This window comes from Tasmannia lanceolata, unplaced genomic scaffold, assembly GCF_043159265.1.
Source record: "Tasmannia lanceolata isolate RefF3 unplaced genomic scaffold, GAP_Taslan_0.1 ptg000002l, whole genome shotgun sequence".
Classification (NCBI taxonomy): Eukaryota; Viridiplantae; Streptophyta; class Magnoliopsida; order Canellales; family Winteraceae; genus Tasmannia; species Tasmannia lanceolata.
In genome coordinates this window covers 52,264,299-52,285,889 of record NW_027518679.1, presented here as the reverse complement: position 1 = coordinate 52,285,889, position 21,591 = coordinate 52,264,299, and the positions used below count along the sequence as shown (strand labels likewise).

Here is a 21,591-nt window from a genome sequence, read left to right as displayed (position 1 = left end):
TTAAAAGTTTTTATAAATTATAATTAATAATTAATAATTAGCCATTAGAACCGAAGAACCGGACCGGACCGAACCGATTATGTTCGGTCCGGTTCGGTTCGGTCCTACTGTGTACTACGGTTTGGTTCGGTTCTTACGGTTCATGGAACCGAGAACCGAGAACCGAAAAAAAAGGATCCGAGAACCGAGAACCGAACCGAACCGGTTGGCCACCCCTACCCCAAAGTCCAGATCTCTCTCTCTCTCTCTCTCTCTCTCTCTCTCTCTCTCTCTCTCTCTCTCTGAACTCTCTATCCTCTTGATGCTTTTTCCATTTCATTAAACCCCATTAGCAAAACCCTAAACTTTTGGCAGCTTTGTAAACCCGTTCATTTGAATAAGCATCATAAGGATTTTCGTTTTAGGGATTTTTTTCAAACCATTGATTAGGGGTTTCCGTTTTAGGGGATTCCTTCAAAATATGGTTTTCGTTTTTGTTTTAGGGAGAACTTCTGCTCCATTTCTTCATAGTGTTTTCAGGTTTGCAAGGTATTTCTTCATAGGGTTTTCGGATTTAGTGAAATCCTTTCTAGTCTGAATAAATTGTGTTTTTTTCATCTTTGTTACATTTGGTCTTCTTGGAGAAAACAGGGGAAAAAAGCAACAAAAATTATTGAGAAAAAATAGGTGACCCGTAGGTCGACCTGGCCTGTACGAGTGGGGTCTGGATCCACGATTAGTGACCCGTAAATTTTACGAGTCATTTTTTACCCGGCCCGTTTGACCCGGACCCGTACGGGTAGGGTGAAACCCGGCCCAGCCCACCCGTTTGCCAAGCCTAGTCTTGAAACATGTTGACTCATTCCTGTGTAGTTGTTATATTGGTTAGCAGTAACATAGTCATTCTTGTTCATTCCACTATGATGAACACATGTATGTGTGAATGGTAGTAGTAGGATGCATGCATATTTTATGTTTTAAGAGGTGCTACTAAGGTATTTTTGTTGTTTCAGGTTTGCTATTGGAATTGTGAATGAAATGGAGCTTAAAAGAAGAAAATAGTGAAGAAATGACCAATTGTCATGAAAATCCAAAGTTCCAAGATGCCTTAGTTGGCCGAATTGGCATGACGCTTTAGTGGGCTTAAATTGATAATGCCACACTCCCTACTTCGCTTTCCAAAGGTGGATTTAATTTCCTATTTAGTAGGGATTTCCCCTATTTCATTGGTGATATTAATTGGAAAAAGAAAATAGACGATTTTGATAGGGGATCAAATGGACAGTTGGATTGTTTTATGAACATGAATAAGTGGTGCAACTAAGATTGTATAAGCTACACCATAGGGTCAATCCCAACCATTCAAAAGATTGATTTCAGAAAAGAGAAAGAGTCAAATTGATTTAAGCTTATTGAGGACATAAGTGGGACCTACGGTAAATTTATCTCTTTTGAGTGTGAGTGGAATTCCCAAAAAGGAGACTTTATAGAAGCAAGCACTCAGTTACATATGGGGGATGATCTCACTGTTTTAAAGGAATTTCAAAAATGCAATTTGGATAGTAAGGGCCAAGTAGTAGACGGTTTGGATTAATGAATTAGTAGAGAGATGATGTCATCACTTCATAACAAGGCAAGGTGCAGCTGCAATATAATAAGCCCAACAACAATAGCAATTGCCTAGCGTCCAAAAATAAAAGATATATATACATATTTTAATTGGGAAATAGCTTTGAAACTAATTGTGAAACTTATAAGAATATGGGAATGTGTATTGGAATTGCAAGGACGCCAAGGGCATAGTTGAAGCCATGACATCAACAGCCTTAATATAATGAGTTTTCAAGGAAAAAGAAGAGAGAGACATATTATATTTGGTGTTGTTGTTGGTGGTGGTGGTGGTGGCGGCCTGGTGGGGTTCTTTTTCTAAGAAGCGGAGCAGTTGAAGAATTTTAAAGACCTTTTCTAGGGGAGGGGGTGGAGTGCGGCTTGTCTCTTTCTTCTTTTACTGATTTTTTTTTTTTTGGGGTAATGAAAAGTATCTAATTCTAAAATACTCACCGAGTAGTTCAGTCTCTCCTTATTCTAACTTTTTAATCTCTTCTTGGATAAGATCAATTGACATCATGGACATGGCTGATGTATCTATCTTCTCTCTTTAATGCCCCCCTATTTCTCACCACAATTACGGAGAGCAGGTATCCTATGGTCCCACCTTTTAGTTTGTGTGACATGCCCTAATTTGATGCGGGCCCACAAATAGTTGTGTGGGCCCAGTAATTAGAACTAAAACTTTCGATTAAATAACTCATAAATAATGACATCTTTTAGATATTTATTTACTGTTTAGTTGGATTTTCAACCTAATTCAAATGATTGTTTTAATTAATCAATTTTATCCAAACCAATGGTGGATTCTAACCCTAAGTATTCTTTGATATTGAATTAAGGTTTTTACACTATTTCAAATTACTTTTGCAATTTTCCAATTTACTTAAACCCTTAGAATTTGATTTTCTAACTAGATTAGATAAGTAGTTAATAGAGATCATTAGAATTTTGGTACACTTTGCCTAAATTAAGATTATCAAATCTTTTATTTGTATTCGATTCTTAGATTGTTTAGAATATAAACTTATAGATATTGTTGGCTCCGAGGTACGTCCACGGAAATCCTGAGTAAATACCAAGCACCATATATCATAGTTTATATTCTAAGTGATACAAAAATAGGATTCACAAACAAGATTGCTCTTCCCTGAGTTCGACCCGTAACTACACGCGATCCGTGTACTTGTGGTTACTTTTTAAATCACAATCACACTAGAAGGTTCAATCTTGAGTGTCCTCAATAAAAAGGATATTGAACAGCTTCCAATAACTTCGAAATTTAATCGTACGCTGTAGAAATCAATAAAGAAATACAATAGAGAGCTATAATATATATATATATCTACTACAATAAGCTGGAATGAAAAGAAGAGAGTTTTTTCCATTTTTTTGAAAATTACATGAGAATTACACATCACATTTTTTGACTTTTTTGAACAAATGCACCCATTCAACTCATATAATTTCAATCATACCCCCTCCTTTATGCTTTTAACAAAGGCACCCATTAAATCATATAATTTTAATCCTACCCCCTCCTTTATGCTTTTAACAAAGGCACCCATTAAAGCCATATAATTTCAATCTTACCCCCCTCCTTTATGGTTTTTTAATAAAAATCTATAGGGTGATCTTAACCATCCGATTAAACATCTATAGATTGGAGGGCTAGGATCAGCCTATGGAAATGATTTTTGGGGCACAAACTATTTATGTTGTGTTCCATTACATTGACGGTTTGGATCAACCTATGACGTGGTCCGTACATTCTTTGTCGGCCCGTGCATCGCACGGGTTTTTTACTAGTATATATAAACCCAAACAAAATGAACAACACAGGCTCGAAAAAATTCAATCCCGCTTGAACTGTGAATTCGAGAAACTTTACACAAAAGAACAAAAAAGTAGATACTTAGAAACAACAAAACCCTACTACAGCTTCAAACCCAATGAGATTGAGGTTTGGACTAAGTATAACTAAACCATCCAAGAAGTAGCATCCAGGGAAGCAACTGTTGCTAAGGAGAAAGCCAAGTTGGTTACGAAGGAGAATGTTTTGGATGCAAGAGTGAAAAAGGAGGATGAGTTAGAGGTCATGAAGTCCGACATTGTTGCAAATCAGCAACAGTTGGACACATCTATGAAAGCTTTGGAAACAATCGAATCTCAAGTGCTTGCCAAGGTATTGCAACTGGAGGCGAAAAACTCCAGACTCAACTCTACTATTACAGCCTTAAAATCAGAGAACATGATGCTGCCAAAATGACATTGGATATGAAACTGGAAGAGATTAATTCCATTGTTAAAGAAAGAGGAATTTTAGAAGGGCGGGGTGCAGAACTTGGAGAGTGATCTTGTAGAGAAAGATTGGTTGTTGGGAGTAAGGGATGCTGAATTGAAGGAAAAGATTACAGAAAGCTCCTGACTCAACTATACTTTGACAGCCTTAAAATCAGAACATGATGCTGCCAAAATGATATTGGAGATGAAACCGGAACAGATTAATTCCATTGTTAAATAAAGAGGAATTATTTTAGAAGGGCAGTGCAGAAGTTGAAGAGTGATGTTATGGAGAAAGATCGGTTGTTTGGGAGCAATGGATGCCAATTTGAAGGAAAAGATTACAGAAATGACTAGGATGGATGTTGAGAGGAATAGAATTTTATCCGAATTGAAAAGCAAGAATGAAGAATTAGCTAATAGGGAGAAGAAGGTTGCCAGTTTGGCTAAACAGTCAGTTGTTTTGCAGTCAACAGTGCTTGTGAAGGAGCAGAAAAAGAGAGTCTCAAATGAGCAGGTGTTGGGAGATAATGTTGTGCTCACAACTGATAAACCTTCATACATGGATGCAATTACTAAAAGGATATAAAATAACAAGAGGGTACGAGTAAGAAGTGAAAAAGTCAAACAGGAGACACCAGGGTGAAGGAGGTGGCCCAGAAAGAGCAGACAATAGGGGTTGGCTGAAAGAGGGGTATGGGAGGGGAGAAAGTGCGGGGGGAATGTGAGGAGAGGGATGTGAAAAGGCTAAAAGTTACATTAAATACTCCGCTTACGAAAAAATTAGATGATGAGAAGGAGAGAGTAGTGAAAAACTTTATGACCTCTACTCGAGGGGTCAAGTACGACTACCATTCTGTGACTGAAGAACGAGCTCTATGATATCGTGAGTAACAATGTTGTCACTACAATAGTCAGTAATATTGTAGTCCTCAATCTATACTTTGTGTCTTAACCGTTTGCATAACTAACGATGGAGTTTGCTGTTGTTTAGGCTATTGATATTTACATAGGGATAATGAATAAAAGATTGAAAGCCCGAAAGGCCAATGTAATTATTTTAGATGTCGCCTTTCATGTAAGCGCCAGGTATAGTATGATAAAGTAGTAGTAGAGTCATTAAATAATTATAATAGTAGCCTCACATACCTTTTGTGATTGTATGAATATGCAGCAAACGTTTCAGGGGAGAAAAATTGAGATGGATAAGGAGAAGGATGTTGAGATGGATCGGAAGAAGGATGATGATATGAATCAAAGAAAAGATGGTCATATGAATATGGTGATGGAACATAGATGGGGTTGGTATCTTGAAAATGTTGTGCCTATTGGAGTACTGAACGGTCTTGGCCAACTTTTCATACCAATTCTTCATGATAAACATTACATACTTATTGTGGCTGACATCAAGCATAACAAGTTCATATTTTATAATTCTTTTCTTTCAAAAGAATTAAAATGGGAAGGGGTTAAAGAAGTAGGAAAGATCGTAAGTATTAGTTTATGTAGCTGAAGGTTGTGACTTGATCACGTTTTCATGACTTAGAATTGTAAGCCCTCACTAGTTCGGCCTTTTGTTATATTGTGTTTGCAATTACTTCAGATGAAACACCTTTTAGTTCTTGGTGGTCACGAGCCTGAGTGGGATATGATTGGAGTTGAAGACTGTTCCCAACAAAAGAATTTGTATTTATTTGTCCACTTTCCTTATTCAATAACACCTCATATGTATAGAATAGTGTTTGAAGCTGAGGTTATGATATAATCATTGATGCATGACCGATTGTGGTATATTTGTGATGAGATACATGGATTGTCTCTCAAGTTTTACGGATATGGACTTCGTGAAGGTATATTCATTCGCCTTAAGTTGATCTGTCTAATGTTCTTTTGTATGCGATTATATTTATCAATTTGTATAGTTAAGACTTTTTTTTTTAAATGGTAACATATATATATTGAAAAATGAACCGAGAAGGCATATATATATATATTGAACAAAGACATATGTCATTCTTAAAACTATATATATTTTGAAATAGTTAAGACTTTATGTCATTCTTATTATAAGGATATACCTTATTTGAGAAGGCACTACAGATATGAATTAATTACGAAAGACTCAGAATAAGGTAGAGATGAATTAATTTGTATACCATATTTCTTCTCATTAATGTTTCCTTTGTGTGTTTTGTTTATTGCCTGAGCTAGTATTCACTAGGATTTTCCTTTTATGCTTTGGCTATTGAAATTCTTCATCTTGTGAGAATCCATCCTATGTGAATGATGAGGACCTGGATATTGTGAATATTGAGTGGAGGGTGCAAAATGATGAATCAGTGGGGAGAATATGCTGCCCTTCCATCTCGATCTCTCGTTAGGGAATTTAAGTATGACCTGAACATGAGTTACTGTAATTCACCATCCTTAGAGGTAGATTTTTGCTCAACGAGTTCTTCTATTATGGCTCATGCTGAATATGTTCTGCCTTTGAAATTTATTCAACTCTTGACCTTAGATCTGGAAGGGCAGCATAGTCCCTAAAGTATTTCATTTTATTTCTTCTCATTAATGTTTCCTCTGTCTTGCACAAGATACCTATAAAAACAAGTCCTTTGATTGTTGTATTTTCTACTTTTCATACCAAATCTTATATTTTCTGGATACCTCTCACTAGAATCAAGGTGACACATAATTTTCCATGTAGTATCAAGGAGGCTTTCAATTGCAAGTAAACATGCTGGACGGCCATTCAACAAATAACTCGTCTGTTATCCATGCAATTTCAAGCCAGAAAATGTCTGAAGGTGATCCGGCCACTTTACATTTAGCGCATCTATATCAGAAGCTTCTTGTAATGAATTTTGGGTGCTCAAGTCGTGTTGAACTCCTCAATTAGATCATTCAAAATTGCATCTCAATCTGGAATGTTCTGGCTTGAAAAGGAGTCTTCTCATCTTTGGTCACGATTTTAAATGAAAATGTAAACAACAAGCAATGATTCCTCTTACCGACTCACCAATAGAATCATGCAAGGAATTCCTCAGCCGACAGTTCCAACAAGGGCATCAATATGGACAGAACTTGCAAAAAAAATCTTCATCAAAATTGAACCCGATCTTCTCCCAGGACCGCAACGATTAGGAAATTCTGCAGGCCTAAGCTCTGATACCAATTGACGCAGTTTGATACGTAAGCGTTCGTCGAGGATCTTAGAAATCAGATAGATCTGGAAAGTTTTCCTCTTTTTTTTTTGTGGGAAAAGAAAATTCTTGATCTATGCCACAAGCGAGGGGACATGCGAGCTCGATCAAGCGCAGAATCGTCGGGTGATTTGATCTACTGCCATGAGCGAGGAGGCACATGGGCTTGATCAATTGCCGAGTCGGAGTGATGACATTCTCGCATTCAACAAGAAAGAGATAAATGGAATGGTTTGGATCATCCTATGAAGTAGGCCCCACAGTACTTTTTGAATAATACTGGACTTCACACCCACACAACGTATAAAACACTGATCTATTCATCAATCCTAGTACTTCAATTGTGTTTGAAATCCCAAGTTGAACGAATAATCTTTTTACAATGGTTCACTAGCATTTTGTAAATTTATAAATTCGATTGATTCAAGGGGTTCAACTGATGTTATGCATATGTTTAATTTATACATTTCATTGTTTGATTGTTGACTTCAGGTATACTGAATAAACCGTTCTGTGAGATTTGGGATCAGCTTTAGCTGTGTGTACATAATCTGTCTTTAATTGAAGTGCTTTAATCATGTTCAGCGGTCCAAGGAAGAGTAACAGCACCAAATACTATGAGATTCTTTGTGTTTCAAAAGGTGCTAGCCAAGATGAGCTGAAGAAAGCATATAAAAAAGCTGCCATAAAGAACCACCCAGATAAGGGTGGAGACTCTGAGAAGGTCAACCATTCCCCACTTTTTTATCTTTTTATTGTTTTCTTAAGTTCCCGTAAAATTACTGATGCTTCACAACTTTATACTCTATAATTTTTTGCATCAATTGTAAGGGAAATTCTTAAAAGAGAGGAATTGCAAGAGATTTTACATTTGCAAGTTTCAGGTTTGTCAACACATTGAGAAAACAAGTAACGAATTATCCTTTATTTTTTGAATCTAAGTAATGAATTATCCTGAAAAATAGGATAGCATTAGCAAGGTTGCTGCAGATCTTTGTCGTCATCCGGAATTAATGAGTTATTGAATGTTTTAATCCATCACTTACAAAGTTAGGCTGTGAATTATTTGTGCAAAGTCTTCGTCCTCCTAAATGTTTGTGCAAGTTGATGTACATTTAAGAAGAAGATCCGGAGTTACCTTTATCATTTTTTTAAAGGATAACCATTCATTGATTAAAATAAAATTACATTTCGACAGCAGCATGAAATAATTGGGCAAAATTCAATACAGCTCGCTTAACCCCATATTTCACTAATATTCTGGGCATCTCATTCGCACTTCTATGGATATATTTACAGACCTCCGCTAAACCTTTAACATAGGCTTGAGCTAATATCTATGCATGGAAAAAGCACATTTTGTTAAACATGTTAATTTACTTATCTGGGCTCATGAATATGGCAATGCAAGTTCTGTTCTTCATGTGCAAGTGAATGTACACTGATTGACACTTAATTGTTTGCCGTTTTATTTAATTGGTTTTGAGCAGTTCAAAGAGTTGGCCTATGCATATGAAGTTCTCAGTGATCCCGATAAAAGAGAAATCTATGACCAATATGGAGAAGATGCATTGAAAGAGGGAATGGGTGGAGGTGGTGGCTCTCACAATCCATTTGATACATTTGAGTCTTTCTTTGGCGGAGGAGCTTTTGGTGGTAAGATATTGTTATTATATTTATGTATTCTTCTCTTTCTTAATTTTTATCCAGTTGTGCTAATCATTGTCATTTTCTTTGATAATTTTAATGGTCTAGGTGGTAGCTCAAGAGGACGAAGGCAGAAACAAGGTGAAGATGTAGTTCACACTTTGAAATTTTCTCTTGAGGACTTGTATAATGGAACATCTAAGAAGCTATCTCTCTCTAGGAATGTTCTGTGTCCAAAATGCAAAAGGTATGTCTTTAATCGACTTTTTTCAATATATTATTTTTTGTATTAGTTTGTTAGGATCATTATTTATATGAATAGATGGTCTTAGCATGATACATTATCTTGAAGGTAACCTTATGGGTTTTATTATGATTGAATACTGATTTGAAGGCCTCCATTATTTCTAAATCCTTCTGCTTTCTGTTTTCTTTTAAAATGATTCTGAGATGCCACTTGGTTTTGTTGTAGAGTCAGGGTGGTTAATCTTCCTTTCGTGTCGAAAGTAGTAAACCTGTAAGTCTTATACAAGTAATTATCGGCTTCAAATGCACGATAATCATCCGAGAAGAGAAGTATATATCTAAAAAAATAATGTTCAGGAATATAAATTGGAGTTAATTAGAGTATAAGTAGAAGCTTTGTGTAGTTTTCGAGGCCACTTTGTTGTTGTGTCTAATCATAGTCACGGTTATATCCGATATTTTCAAAAATATCACAATTTTTATTTTTGATAAAATGACAAAATCCTAAAATTTTCACGTTACGTTATTCTAAAAAATCATCAAGATATCTTCATATTTTTTTATTGTGAAAATGTCACGAAAATATCATAAAAATATCATGATATTATTTGTTTTTCTAATTTTCTTAAATTTATTTTTATGTATTATTTGTTTTTCTAATTTTGTTCTTAAATTTTATTTTTATATATTTTATATATATTTAAAATTTCCAATTCTTTCATGATATAAACCCGAAAAAAAAAAAAAAAACTACCCCGAAATACACCCTTTTTGAAAAATTCCCAAGACAATATTTGCGACTATGCGTTTAACAAGGTTTGTCCCTCCCCATGCTTAGGTCTCTCTCTAGTGATTAAGGTAGAATTTGTATGTATGGATATGAGTGGGGTAGAGTTTATATGTATAATTTATCATGTTCATATGTATCGTGTATATGTGTTGTAGGAGCTTGGTTGTGGTACATCAAGACGAACTGAGATGGTTTCTGATGTATAACCACCATACACATCAAGATTGCAATTTAGATGGATTTCAATGTCAAGTTAAAGATTTTTTCGAGATCATGATCATACTTAAGACGAAGATTGGGATTGTGGTCAAGGTAGAAATCAAGATAGATTTGGAGATCTAGGAGATAATCCCTTGGTGAGGATGGATCGGTGGTGGATATGTCATTGGATTCAGACTTGAATGCTGTTCTCTCTAACTAGGGAAAATTATGAAGGCCGTGAGTCCAGCAATGACCCCAAATCTTACGAACAAGATATAGACTTACATCAAATCTAAAAAGGGATCCAAGTGACCTATACAAGTGATGATGTTAAAAATTGGCCTTATCCATGTCAGTTTGGTTGGGACTTAGGGGTCATGGTCATAATTATTTTATAGATCTTTTAGTAAATTTTAACTACAGTCAAGAACGAGTTTAGGTTGGTTTCTTACAAGGTCTATCAACAAAAACATGAATTGTGTCTTTAGGTTAACTTTAAAAATAAAAAAAAAGATTAGCTGCTTTCTAGTTTGGAGTTGAACTTTGTTTGGGGCGGGGGGGAGGAGGACGAATAGAAGACGCCTTTCGTTTTCCCTATTTTTCGTCCCCTGCGGGCTTAGCACATTTAAAAAAAGGCCATTCGTCATTGTGAGCCCTGCTTCAATACGTTGCTCACGAAACAAACCAACTGATGACAAAGGAGGGGGGGTGTGGGGGGTGAGGATACTGGATCAAGTTTTCAATCTTTCAGTCACTATGCGATGATATCACTTAGCAAATGTCTCTATCCTCTGAGGAACATACGACGGCTGGCATTAATTAGGTTGGAGATAGTAAGGCACACTTCCAACTGCTTAATTTGCATCAGAGGAAGCAATTTGAAAGGACAATGTGTGGATCTATCAATTTCGTACAATCATTGTATGGATAGGCCCGTCAAAGCGGGACTTCTTTGGGGAAAAGTAGTTGAATAACTTCATTTTTCTGGAGGAGTCATTTTTCACTTACAACCCCGGTGTATTTAGATGCTTGAAGGAGTTTTTATTGACTTTGTAGGGCAAAACGCGGAATGCCGATGTGGTGCAACACGGATTACGGCCGAGGTAAAAGGGAGTCGACTCAGGCGAGTTCTGAGTCGAGTCAACTAGTTTTTAAACACACAGAATTGAAGTTCAGTCCACATTTCGCTCCATAGAGTTCTCTAAAAGTGACTTAGAACTCTATCAGAAGTGAAGGACCTAGGGACTCCATGCAAACGAACAATCTCTAAAGAATAAATCAGCTTCATGACACGCATAAGATGTTTTCTGACACGGAATGAAATGTGACATTTTGGAGAACCTATTAACCACAACAAAGACATAATCAAACTTCCTAACAGTTTGGGGTAAACCAATAACAAAATCTATACTAACATCCTCCCAAGGTCAAAGAATGAATCACAAGCATATGTAAGAAATTTACATTAGATCCCAATAACAGGTTTGAATGTGAAGTTCTAAGATGGTTGGAGTGTTGGACATTACTCTCCAATATCACAAAGGTAATAAAATTAGTCTTATTCAGTGGAGGAGGCCAGAAATAGGAAGGTTCAAGCTAAATGCTGATGGAGCATCTAAAGGTAATCCAGAAAAGTCGGGCGGAGTGTGCATTATTAGAAATGATAAAGCAAAGACGTGTGTGGCATTCTCACATTTTTATCGCGAAGGATCCAATATGCAAGCAGAATATGTAGGGTCCTTTTAGATGGATTAAGACTTGCTAAGTCTTTGGATATAAAACTACTTCAGATTGAATCTGATAGCAAAGTGCTAGTAGACATGGTCCTAAATAAAGCTCAAATTCCTTGGGTCATTCAATACGATTGGTCAGAAATTTCCTGCCTAATGCAAGAGCTTACCCTCACTATCTCTCGTGAATATCGAGAGGGCAATCAAGTTGCCGATGCTTTGGCCAATGAAGCATGCCAAAGTCAGACCAATCAACAATTCTTCTTCTGGAGGGATCTTCCTAAAGAGGCAAAAGGAGCAATGAGATGCGATAGTGTGGGGATTTTTAGTCTCCATCTCAAGGGTTGATCATGTTTCTTGTTTTTAAGTGAGCTTTAGACGTACAAGTCCTCATTGTTTTGTAAGCCTGTTTGGGCCTTGTTCTTTGGATTTTTCATATAAAATCATCGGGTTCGTCCCGGGACCTCAGTGCAAAAAAAAAAAAAAAAAAATCCTCCCAAGGTCTGCTAGGAATAGGCAACAGAGAATACAAACCTGTGCTCTAGGCCTGGCCCTTAAAAGACCAACACGTCCTACAATAACGCACATAACGAATCACGTCGCGTTTTAACCTCAGCCAAAAGTAAGTTTGCTCGACCAGAGCAAGGGTCTTCACTTGCCCAAAGTGACCCGCCAAGCCTCCACTGTGAAGCTCCTGAGTTAGGTTCACGTGCAAAGATCCCTCTAGAATGCACAAGCGAGTACACCACAAAACAAAAATTCCTCATGAACAACAAATGTTGAACTAGGATCCACACCTGTCGCCTGACATGATTCCCAAATAGAACCAAAGAATGGATCATTCAGGTATTGATCCTTAAGGGAGTCAAATGAGACCACTACGGGTCTCAGTGTCACAAGCAGATATGTCCTCTTCCTCAAGGCATCACGATTCTGAACCCATGGTCTGTGCCCGAGGTTGAACATGTACTCCTGCAAGAAGGTGTCCCACTTGGCATGGCGCTTATTTAAGGTACGCTGCGAATTAATGTAGCGCAATGCTTCATGGTCGGAATTAAGCACGAATTCACATTGAATAAGGTAGTGCCTCCAAATTTTGAGAGATTAAACGACGGCATAAAATTCAACGTCATACATCGAGTACCTCAACCTCGCATCACTTAGCTTCTAGCTAAAGAAAGCCACTGGGCGCCCCTCCTAACTAAGGACATTTCCAATGCCTACCAGTGAGGCATCACAGTTAACATCAAAGACCTTACTGAAATCTGGGAGCGCTAAGATTGAAGCACTCGCCATCTTGGTCTTAATAAGGTTAAAACTCCTATCAGCCTCAGTGGTCCAAATGAATACACCACACTTCAGTGACTAGCGCAATCACGGAGCTAAAGTTGCGAATGAATCGTCTATAGAAAGACACAAGCCCGTGAAAGCGTCGCACATCACTGATCGATGTCGGCAGTTACCAACTTCTTATGGACTCGATCTTTATAGGATCAACTTTAATGCCCTCTGCTGACATAATATATCCCAAGAATGTTAAGCTATCGGCCAAGAAAACACACCTGCGAACAATTTTTTTTCCCACAAGACTTCAAAAACTTGCCGCACATGGGAAACATGCTCGTTGGGGTCCCTACTATAGATGAGGATATCATCGAAATAGACGACGACGAAATTCCCTATGAAGGGCCACAACACTTGGTTCACCACACACATAAAGGTGTTGGGTGCGTTAGATAAACCAAATGGCATAACCACCACTCATATAGACCCTCACGAGTCTTGAAGGCGGTCTTCCATTCGTCGTTAGGTCGTATTCAATATGATGATACCCGCTCTTAAGATCGGTCTTGGAGAATATACACGCACCACTCAACATATCTAACATGTCGTCAAGCCTAGGTAATGGGAATCTATACTTGATGGTTATCTTGTTGATGGTGCTGACTATTGACGCACATCCTCCCTGCCCAAACTTTCTTAGGAGTTAGAAGGGCATGAACTGCACATGGACTCATGCTCTCTTTAATGTATCCCTTCTTCAACAAGTCTAAAACCTGTCAATGCAACTCATCGTGCTCAATAGTGCTTCATACATTAATGAGGTAAAAGAGGCAAGCTTGACCTCGACACGAGATCAATACAATGCTGAATATCGCGCAATGGAGGGAGTCCATCAGGTAAGTCGTCAGGAACCAAATCAGGGAACTTATCCAACAATGGCAGCATCTCAGGTGGGATAGGGAGACTATTCGACTCTTCTTTCCCTACGAGGCCTAAAACCATATTCGCTTCTTTGCTAGTGTCTTTGAGCATTGAGCGTTATAGGAATAGTGCCAACTCCTTACCTTTGGGTGGAGCACCCTCTTTAACGAAGTCTAGATGTTTGCCATGTCACCTGGATGCATCTGACTGTTCTGTTGGGCAATTCCCGAGTCCAGACAGGTCTCTTACACAGGTGCCAGGGCTTGATCTCTGCAGCGTTGCTGAGCTTGTGTGTGACTGCCATGCCACCACTTAATGAGATCCAGATACAGTTGACTGAGTTAGGGTGACTTTCGTGTGGCTCTTTATTTGTTCTTGTTCTGTACTAGCATAAAGGAAGTCTAGTATTACTGAGGAATGCCAATGAGTTGGCCGATAAATTGGCTAAATTAGGTATGTCTAGACTCAAGCATATGTACCCGGCGCCTTTGCTGCCCAGTGACATGAAATTCTTGCTATCTTTGTCAAAACAAAAAAAAAACTCCAGTGCTACTGGCATTTTTTTTTGGATATTTGACATTTTCTAACCAGCTCATGTTTATCCAATGCCAGTCATCTTGCTTGCATCAATTCCAAAATGTTTTCTAGAATTGATTCTAATTTGCATTGTTAATAATTTCAGGAAAGGCTCAAAGAGCGGGGCATCGGGGAGATGTTATGGATGCCAAGGTTCAGGGATGAAAGTCAAAACTCGACAGATTGGTCTGGGAATGATCCAACAGATGCAACATGTTTGTCCTGAATGCCGAGGATCAGGTCCATAAGAGATCTCTGTTTTTTTCTTTCTTCTTTATTTTATTTTATTTTTTTGCATTGTTGTCATTGCTCACCTTTTCCTGAAACACAATGTGAATGCAGGGGAAGTTATTAGTGAGAAGGATAAATGCACACAATGCAAAGGGAACAAAGTCACTCAGGAGAAGAAGGTGCTGGAAGTGCATGTTGAGAAAGGCATGCAACATGGTCAGAAAATTGTATTCCAGGGAGAAGCAGATGAAGCTGTAAGCAACATTTCTACAGCTCACTTTTGCCTGTCATTGTTGACACTGTAACTTTAATTACGTTATGTTTTTTTTTCTCAGGCCATTTCCAATAGTTCTCCTTATTGCTTGGAATCGCAGTTATATTTTTTTGTGCATTCTGCACTTTGTACTTTATGTAACTGTCTGTTTTTGTCTGTTTGCAGCCTGCGGTTACATTGTTTTTGTGTTGCAACTGAAGGAGCACCCCAAGTTCAAAAGAAAGTTTGATGATCTCTATGTAGAACACACACTCAGCTTGACAGAAGCTCTTTGTGGTTTCCAGTTTGCCTTGACTCATCTCGACGGGAGACAGCTGCTCATCAAATCAAACATGGGTGAAGTTATCAAGCCGGGTATGGATTCTAGTTATCAATTACCTGCTTGTGTTATCAATAATCTTTGTTTTTAATCTTCCTAAGGTATTTATTTATATACCATTTTGCATGATGTCAATTTGGAAGACGAGATGAGGCGGAAAAAACAGCAACAACAGCAGCAGGAAGCATATAACGAGGATGACGAACCATCAGCATCGCGGGTGCACACTAGTGTGCACAGCAATAACCCCGCCTCACAAAATGTAGTCAGTCTCACAATGGAGGGTTTTTTTTTTCATGGCTTGACTAGGAACTTTTTAGTGTAGCATTCTTTTTGGGGGGGTTTTGCAAAAGAAGTCTTGCACTTTGCTTTATTTGCAAAAAGAGTCTTCTACTTTGAGAATTTGCAAATAGAGTCATCATGTTTGAGCAAATTTTGCAAATCAGGTCATGCCATTAATTTTTGACCAAAATACCCATGTTAGATTTTTGTTGACCCGTTGAAAGGACCAAAATCTCCTTATACGATAAAAAAAAGACTAAGATTAAAAAGACCAAAATACATTTGACAGTCAAAGATCAATTTTGAATCAAGGGTGTCAAAAAGTGGGCCCACCCCATCAAAACAAGACATGACGTGTAAAGTTGTGGGGTCCACCATATAAATGGCTCTACCGTGGAACCTACCACATCAAAGCATAAGGCAGAATGGTGGGCCTGGTGGGCCTCACTTGATGCATGGATTTGAATTGGGTTAGTGGGACCCACCTATCAAATCATATCACTGACCTTCATGGGTATTTTGGTCCTTTTGCTAGGTAATTTTCATCTTTTTATATAAAAGGAAATTTTGGTCTTTTACTATTAAAAAAATCATGGGCATTTTGGTCACAAATTGATGGCATGACCTAATTTGCAAAATCCACTCAAAGGTGGTGACTCTGTTTGCAAATTGTGAAACTACAAGACTGTTTTTGCAAATAAAGCAGAGGACTTCTTTTGCAAAAACCCTTTTTTTTTTTTCCGTTTGATTCAATCACTATGTTTCTTGTTTTTGTTGGCTTTTGATAGTATTACAGCTATTAGAAAATCAAAGTCACCATGTACCTTGGTATGAGTTCCATGTGAGAGCTACTTGTCTGAGTTGTTATTACTTTTTTTAATTTCTTCTGAATTGGATCGTAAGCTCTTGATGAAATCTAGTACTTTATGCAGTGACCTTTGTTCTTGGAATACTTGGCTACGACATCTTGTGAGAATTTAATTTATATGTGCCATAAATGAGTACAAATTAATGCAATTTGGATATTCGAGAACCTCATGCTTCAGACAGCTAATCTGAACAAGGGATTTGCTAGCGTCCATTGCAGAAGGCATTTCGCGGATGGTCTGTTGCATTTGACAGCAGCCACACATGCTCACTTTTCAGCACATTTTGTCTTCATTCACGAGGTGGCTACTGTCAAATGCAACAGACCATCCGCGAAATGCCTTGGCTGTCAAATGCAACAGACCATCCGCGAAATGCCTTCTGCGATGAACGCTAGCAAATCCCTCTGAACAATTGTAGCTGAATAGTAACTCTCTAACACAACCATGCTATACCTCTGGAATTTCTATTTGTCTTTCCTACAAAGCTAAAGGGCAATATGGTAAAACGCTTCAGAACTTCTAGAAACAATTTCATGGGGAACTCTAGTTGATCTTGTAGTCAATTTTGATGGAACAGCTTTTGCCAACTAGGCACGTGCCTTGGTTAATACGAAATGCGGCTCCTACATAACACACCATTTTAAAAAAAATCAAATATCCCTTATTTTTAAGGGATAGTTCCCTTATTTTTAAGGGATAGTTCATGTCTGTCTATCCCACTTTTCTTAATTCTGCAATTAACTTTTATAATCTCATTTCCCCACGCCTTTATGCCCAGTGTTTTTTTTATCAAAACCCAGCCTCGTAATGTCTTGAAACTGATAAAATCTTGAAACTGATTCCAAAGCCCTCCACGAATGGGTTTGTTCGGTATGGGAACTCTCGGTAAACACCTTAAAAACAGCTTTTACCTATTCCGTGGGTGCGAGAATGAGAAGCCTTACCAAAAACAGCTTTTACCTATTCCGTGGGTGCGAGAATGAGAAGCCTTACCGAACATGCCCTTAAAGTTTAGAGAATGTGAAGCTGCTCTTATTATCATTATTCTAATAAGCTTTGAACCTAACTAGCTCGAAGAAAATAAATTAATTTTAATTTAGATACTTTTTTAATTTATAGTAGGGGCAAACCGAAAACAACTTACGTAGAAACAGTGAGAAAAGACTTGAAGGCTAGGAACATAACAAAGAACACTACCTTGGATAGGATATAATGGAAGAAAATGATCCATACGGATGAACTATACTAGTGTCATGATCAGACTTAGTCAATTTGAGCCGGGTAGATCTTTCACCTTCTTCATGAAAATTTTCTAAATGATTCGTTAGCCGACCCAACTAGTTTGGGACAAAAGCTTAGTTGAGTTTAGATAATTATTTAATTGATAAGGTGAGTGCTAATTCGGTAAACAGTGGGTCCGGGTGTCAATGGACCCACAAATGCTTCTTGGAATATTTTTTTATTCATAGTGGCCCAATGCATGGCCCTTGTCAAAAATATATTACATTCACGTTAAAAGGTGGCGCATAATCCGACAGGGGTGAAAAAATCATCTCCCTTGAGAAATTATATGATGATTTTGATTATTTTTTTTCACACATGCGACGAAATTTTAGACATTTTTATCCCATGTAAAATTAGATTTTGCAAGGTGAGAATAAAATGGGATCTCGTACTGCCACCCTCAAAATTAGTAATGACACCCCCTTACAGCTCGTGAAGATGATGCAAATCATGCGAATAATTTGAGCAGTACAACGTACATCTATTGGGACGGTGACTAGACAACACGCTGATCTGTACCATCTATCGAGTAGGCCTCGCTTTGGACGTGACAAAAATTCAGCAATTTGATTAGGGAAACATATTTTGATATTTGCACAAACCCAGCTGTCTTTTCTTCTTTCATCAGCTTGTGAGAGATTTTTGGGAAATGTAATAACCTTTTGAGTTTTGACCCTACCGTGCCCTGGAATTTGTTTCCACGGGAAAAAAAAAAAAAAAAAAACCCAAGTTATGTTGATTAGCACGCTTATGGCTCTAGCATTTCCTTATTAATTTGATAGAAGAAAAGGGTCAATTTCTACTTGGCCATGCAAAAAACACGTGCCTTTGTTTTCTTCCTTTAATTAATTAGGTAGCGATGAAGAAGAAAATGAAAGCATTGGACTGTTATCAGTGTTATTAAGATACGAAAAAGAAGAAATCTTTGTGAGATCTTTATGAGCCCCTCCATGACGATGAGGTTTTACATGTTGCAAGAGGGTGTCTTTAACAATTTCTTGTTGAGAGGTAGACCTTGTGGCTTCCTTTCCACCACACGAAATTGCATGGACTAAGAGGGCTGTGAACATGGACAGCTTTCTAGCTACAAAATTCAGGCCATGTTTGGTCACCGTTCAAAGATATTCCATGGAATATTTGTGGGGCCAGTTATGAGAGATTGGGAGGAGATGGTGGGAGTGAGGGGATCATGAAAAGCTTCTTAAAACCAGTGAAACAAAAACACAATTGGTAATATTTTTCCTGTAGTTTTTTACTTTTTACGGATTTTTTATGCTTTATCCACTAGGGCCAACAAAATTCTCTACCTCTCTCTCCTCTGCCCCTCTCACACAATTGGGCCCACCGATATTCCATGGAATAATTTTTCATGGTTGCCAAACATGGCCTTGGCAAGAGTTGGACCCAACCCTCTTCGGCTCGGGTTGGGTTGGGAAAAACCAATCCTATTTAATTTTAGGTTGGGTAGGCTTGAGGCCTTGGGCACCCCGACCCGACTGGACTTGGCATTGTCTCCCTAATTTTATTTTAATTATTTTTGAGACCCTAACCCAACCCCTCTGAAAACAATATTCTTTTTTTTCTTTTTCTTTTTTTTTATTTCTTTTTTGTTTTTGCCCCGGGCCAACCCAAACCACCCGACTTAGAAAATTAGTTGAGAGGGGTTAGGGTTTCTACCCTACTCGTAGGAAAAAGTGCGGCGAAAGCGCTAAGTGAATGGTTGCCAAATGTCACCTTAAGGCTTGAAAAATCCAAGCCCATTTCATATTTCATTGCATGAGGTATATAATGCTAGAAAAGATGGGATTTTATCTACATTTTAGAGAGTACAAACGATTTAAGAGGCTGATATGAGTCATGGATGTGTTAGGTAACATAACACGATAGGCCATTTAAAGCTTAATAAAACTCTTCATTAGAGTTAGGTAACATAGCCTCTTAGGTAACATAGCCTCTTGTATTATTATTATTATTATTATTAGGGAAATGATTTCAACAATCCATTGTTTTGTTTTGATAAGATGCGCACATCATCTTGTCGTTTAGTATTTTAAGGGCTTATAAGAGCTTTTTGAGAACCGTAAAATCGAAGGACTGCAAAATTGCTCTTGCTAAATTGCCTAGACAACTCCATTTTATATTGTTAATCTTGTTTATATCGCTAAAAATCACCAACATGCAGCCAAGATCTGTTGCTGGCCTCCGACAGGAAATTAAATATTGAGACCCAACTTGAATTTACATGACTCATCTTCCATTAAGCACCTTAAGCTAATCAAATGTCACAAGTCTTGATTAAACTAATCATCTGGCTTTGATACAAATCTACATGATATTTTTCTTTGGGTCAATAATCTTTAAAAAAATACTGATGATGATCATACGAGTATATCAAGATTAGTTTAAGCAAAAGCTTATTAGTCTAAGATTATAAGGATAGGGAATGGAATTTGCATTAATTAGGAAATTAATCTCCTAAGTAAACAAATTAAGGTTTTGGAAGGTCTTTAGTTCAATTAATGGCTGTGTCATGGAAAAGGATTTCTTCATGCGAAGATGGCTAATGAAGGCCCCTCTTGCAAAAGCTATAAAACAACAAAACCCACGATATAGTTTCTGTACTACTTCATGATTTGTGAGTAGATATAAGAAGGGCCATAAGCAATTATTTTCTTCTTTGGACCAACTCATAAAGCCATTGCTTTTCGTACCTCACCGCGTTTCTAATAGGTAGTACGGAGGACACATGTTCTATATAACACCAGTCAATGTGGCAGATTTTGTTACTATCCCAGCTTAATTACGGGGAAAATAAAAGAAGCTTACTTGCCAAAAATAAATAAAAATAAAAAATGTTGTTGCTAGCCCAGCACGTGGCACACTTGTCTAATGAGTAATAACTAGGGAATTTTATTTTATTTTATTTTTTTTTGGTAGGTAAGCTGGGGTTAGGCAGGACCCCTACCAGATATATTGGAAAAAAAAGAAAGGATTACAAATTCAAAGGGGGCTTAAAGGCCAAGCAAGGAGGAACAGGCACCCCAAGGCATCGAAGGAAAAGAGAGAGGGCCTTTATAGAGGCATTAAACATGAAAAATTAAACTACAATCTATAATAAGGAGCTCCAGTGGAGCCGCGAGCAATAAGATCCAGCTGTTGAGGCAATCCGTCTTTGAGAGAAAATCAGCGGGCTGATCTCGGTGATCTTCCAATAACTGAAGGTGCTAAGAAGGGATTCAATTCTGCCAAGAAGCATGATAGCTTTCCAGGGGGCATTTAGACTCCTTTGAGATGGTTTCAATAGCAGATAGGGAGTCAGATTCCACCCAGATTTGGCATCGAGGGCTTTTTGTACTTTTTAATTAATAAATCTTCACCATTTAAAAAAATATCGCGTGTCGGCCTTATATGAGATTTGCTAGGCAATTTCAAAGCTTTAATACTTTTAACCTCACAAGCTCACTTTTTTTCTTGAAATGATAATAATTTGTTAATGAAAAAGGACTCTCAACTATGGCTGGGAAGCATAAAGAGAAGAAGAATAAAATGCTCATCAACAAAGAACAATCACAGTCAAATAGGGAAAGAATACAAAAATCTCGTAAGACAAGCCATGAACTCCTACCCAAGCGAGCCTGTTTGCCTCCCCATTCATGGACCTCCGATTACGATGGAATCGAACTGAGTGGCTCCGTACAGTGTCATCTACAAGCTCAGCGAATCTCTAAGGGGGAGTGTGCCTCCCATCTAGCCACCTGATTACATTCAAGGAGTCGTCTTTCACAATGGAATTATCTAAATTTCCTCTAGCCAAGGAATCAAGGGGCCCAGAGAAAGCCAACTTGGTGGCACCGGACTCATCTC

At 37.9% G+C, this 21,591-nt stretch overlaps 1 protein-coding gene across 1 annotated transcript; it reads left to right on the top strand.

Moving 5' to 3' along the window:
* The first annotated feature begins 7,650 nt into the window (after positions 1–7,650).
* LOC143886769 (dnaJ protein homolog) lies at positions 7,651–16,454 on the top strand. Its single transcript, XM_077390887.1, has 7 exons — positions 7,651–7,797; positions 8,564–8,729; positions 8,829–8,967; positions 14,575–14,708; positions 14,811–14,972; positions 15,148–15,327; positions 15,436–16,454. Exons 1-7 carry the CDS (start codon positions 7,651–7,653, stop codon positions 15,615–15,617), a joined length of 1,110 nt encoding a protein of 369 aa, XP_077247002.1. The 3' UTR covers positions 15,618–16,454.
* Positions 16,455–21,591: the final 5,137 nt, after the last annotated feature.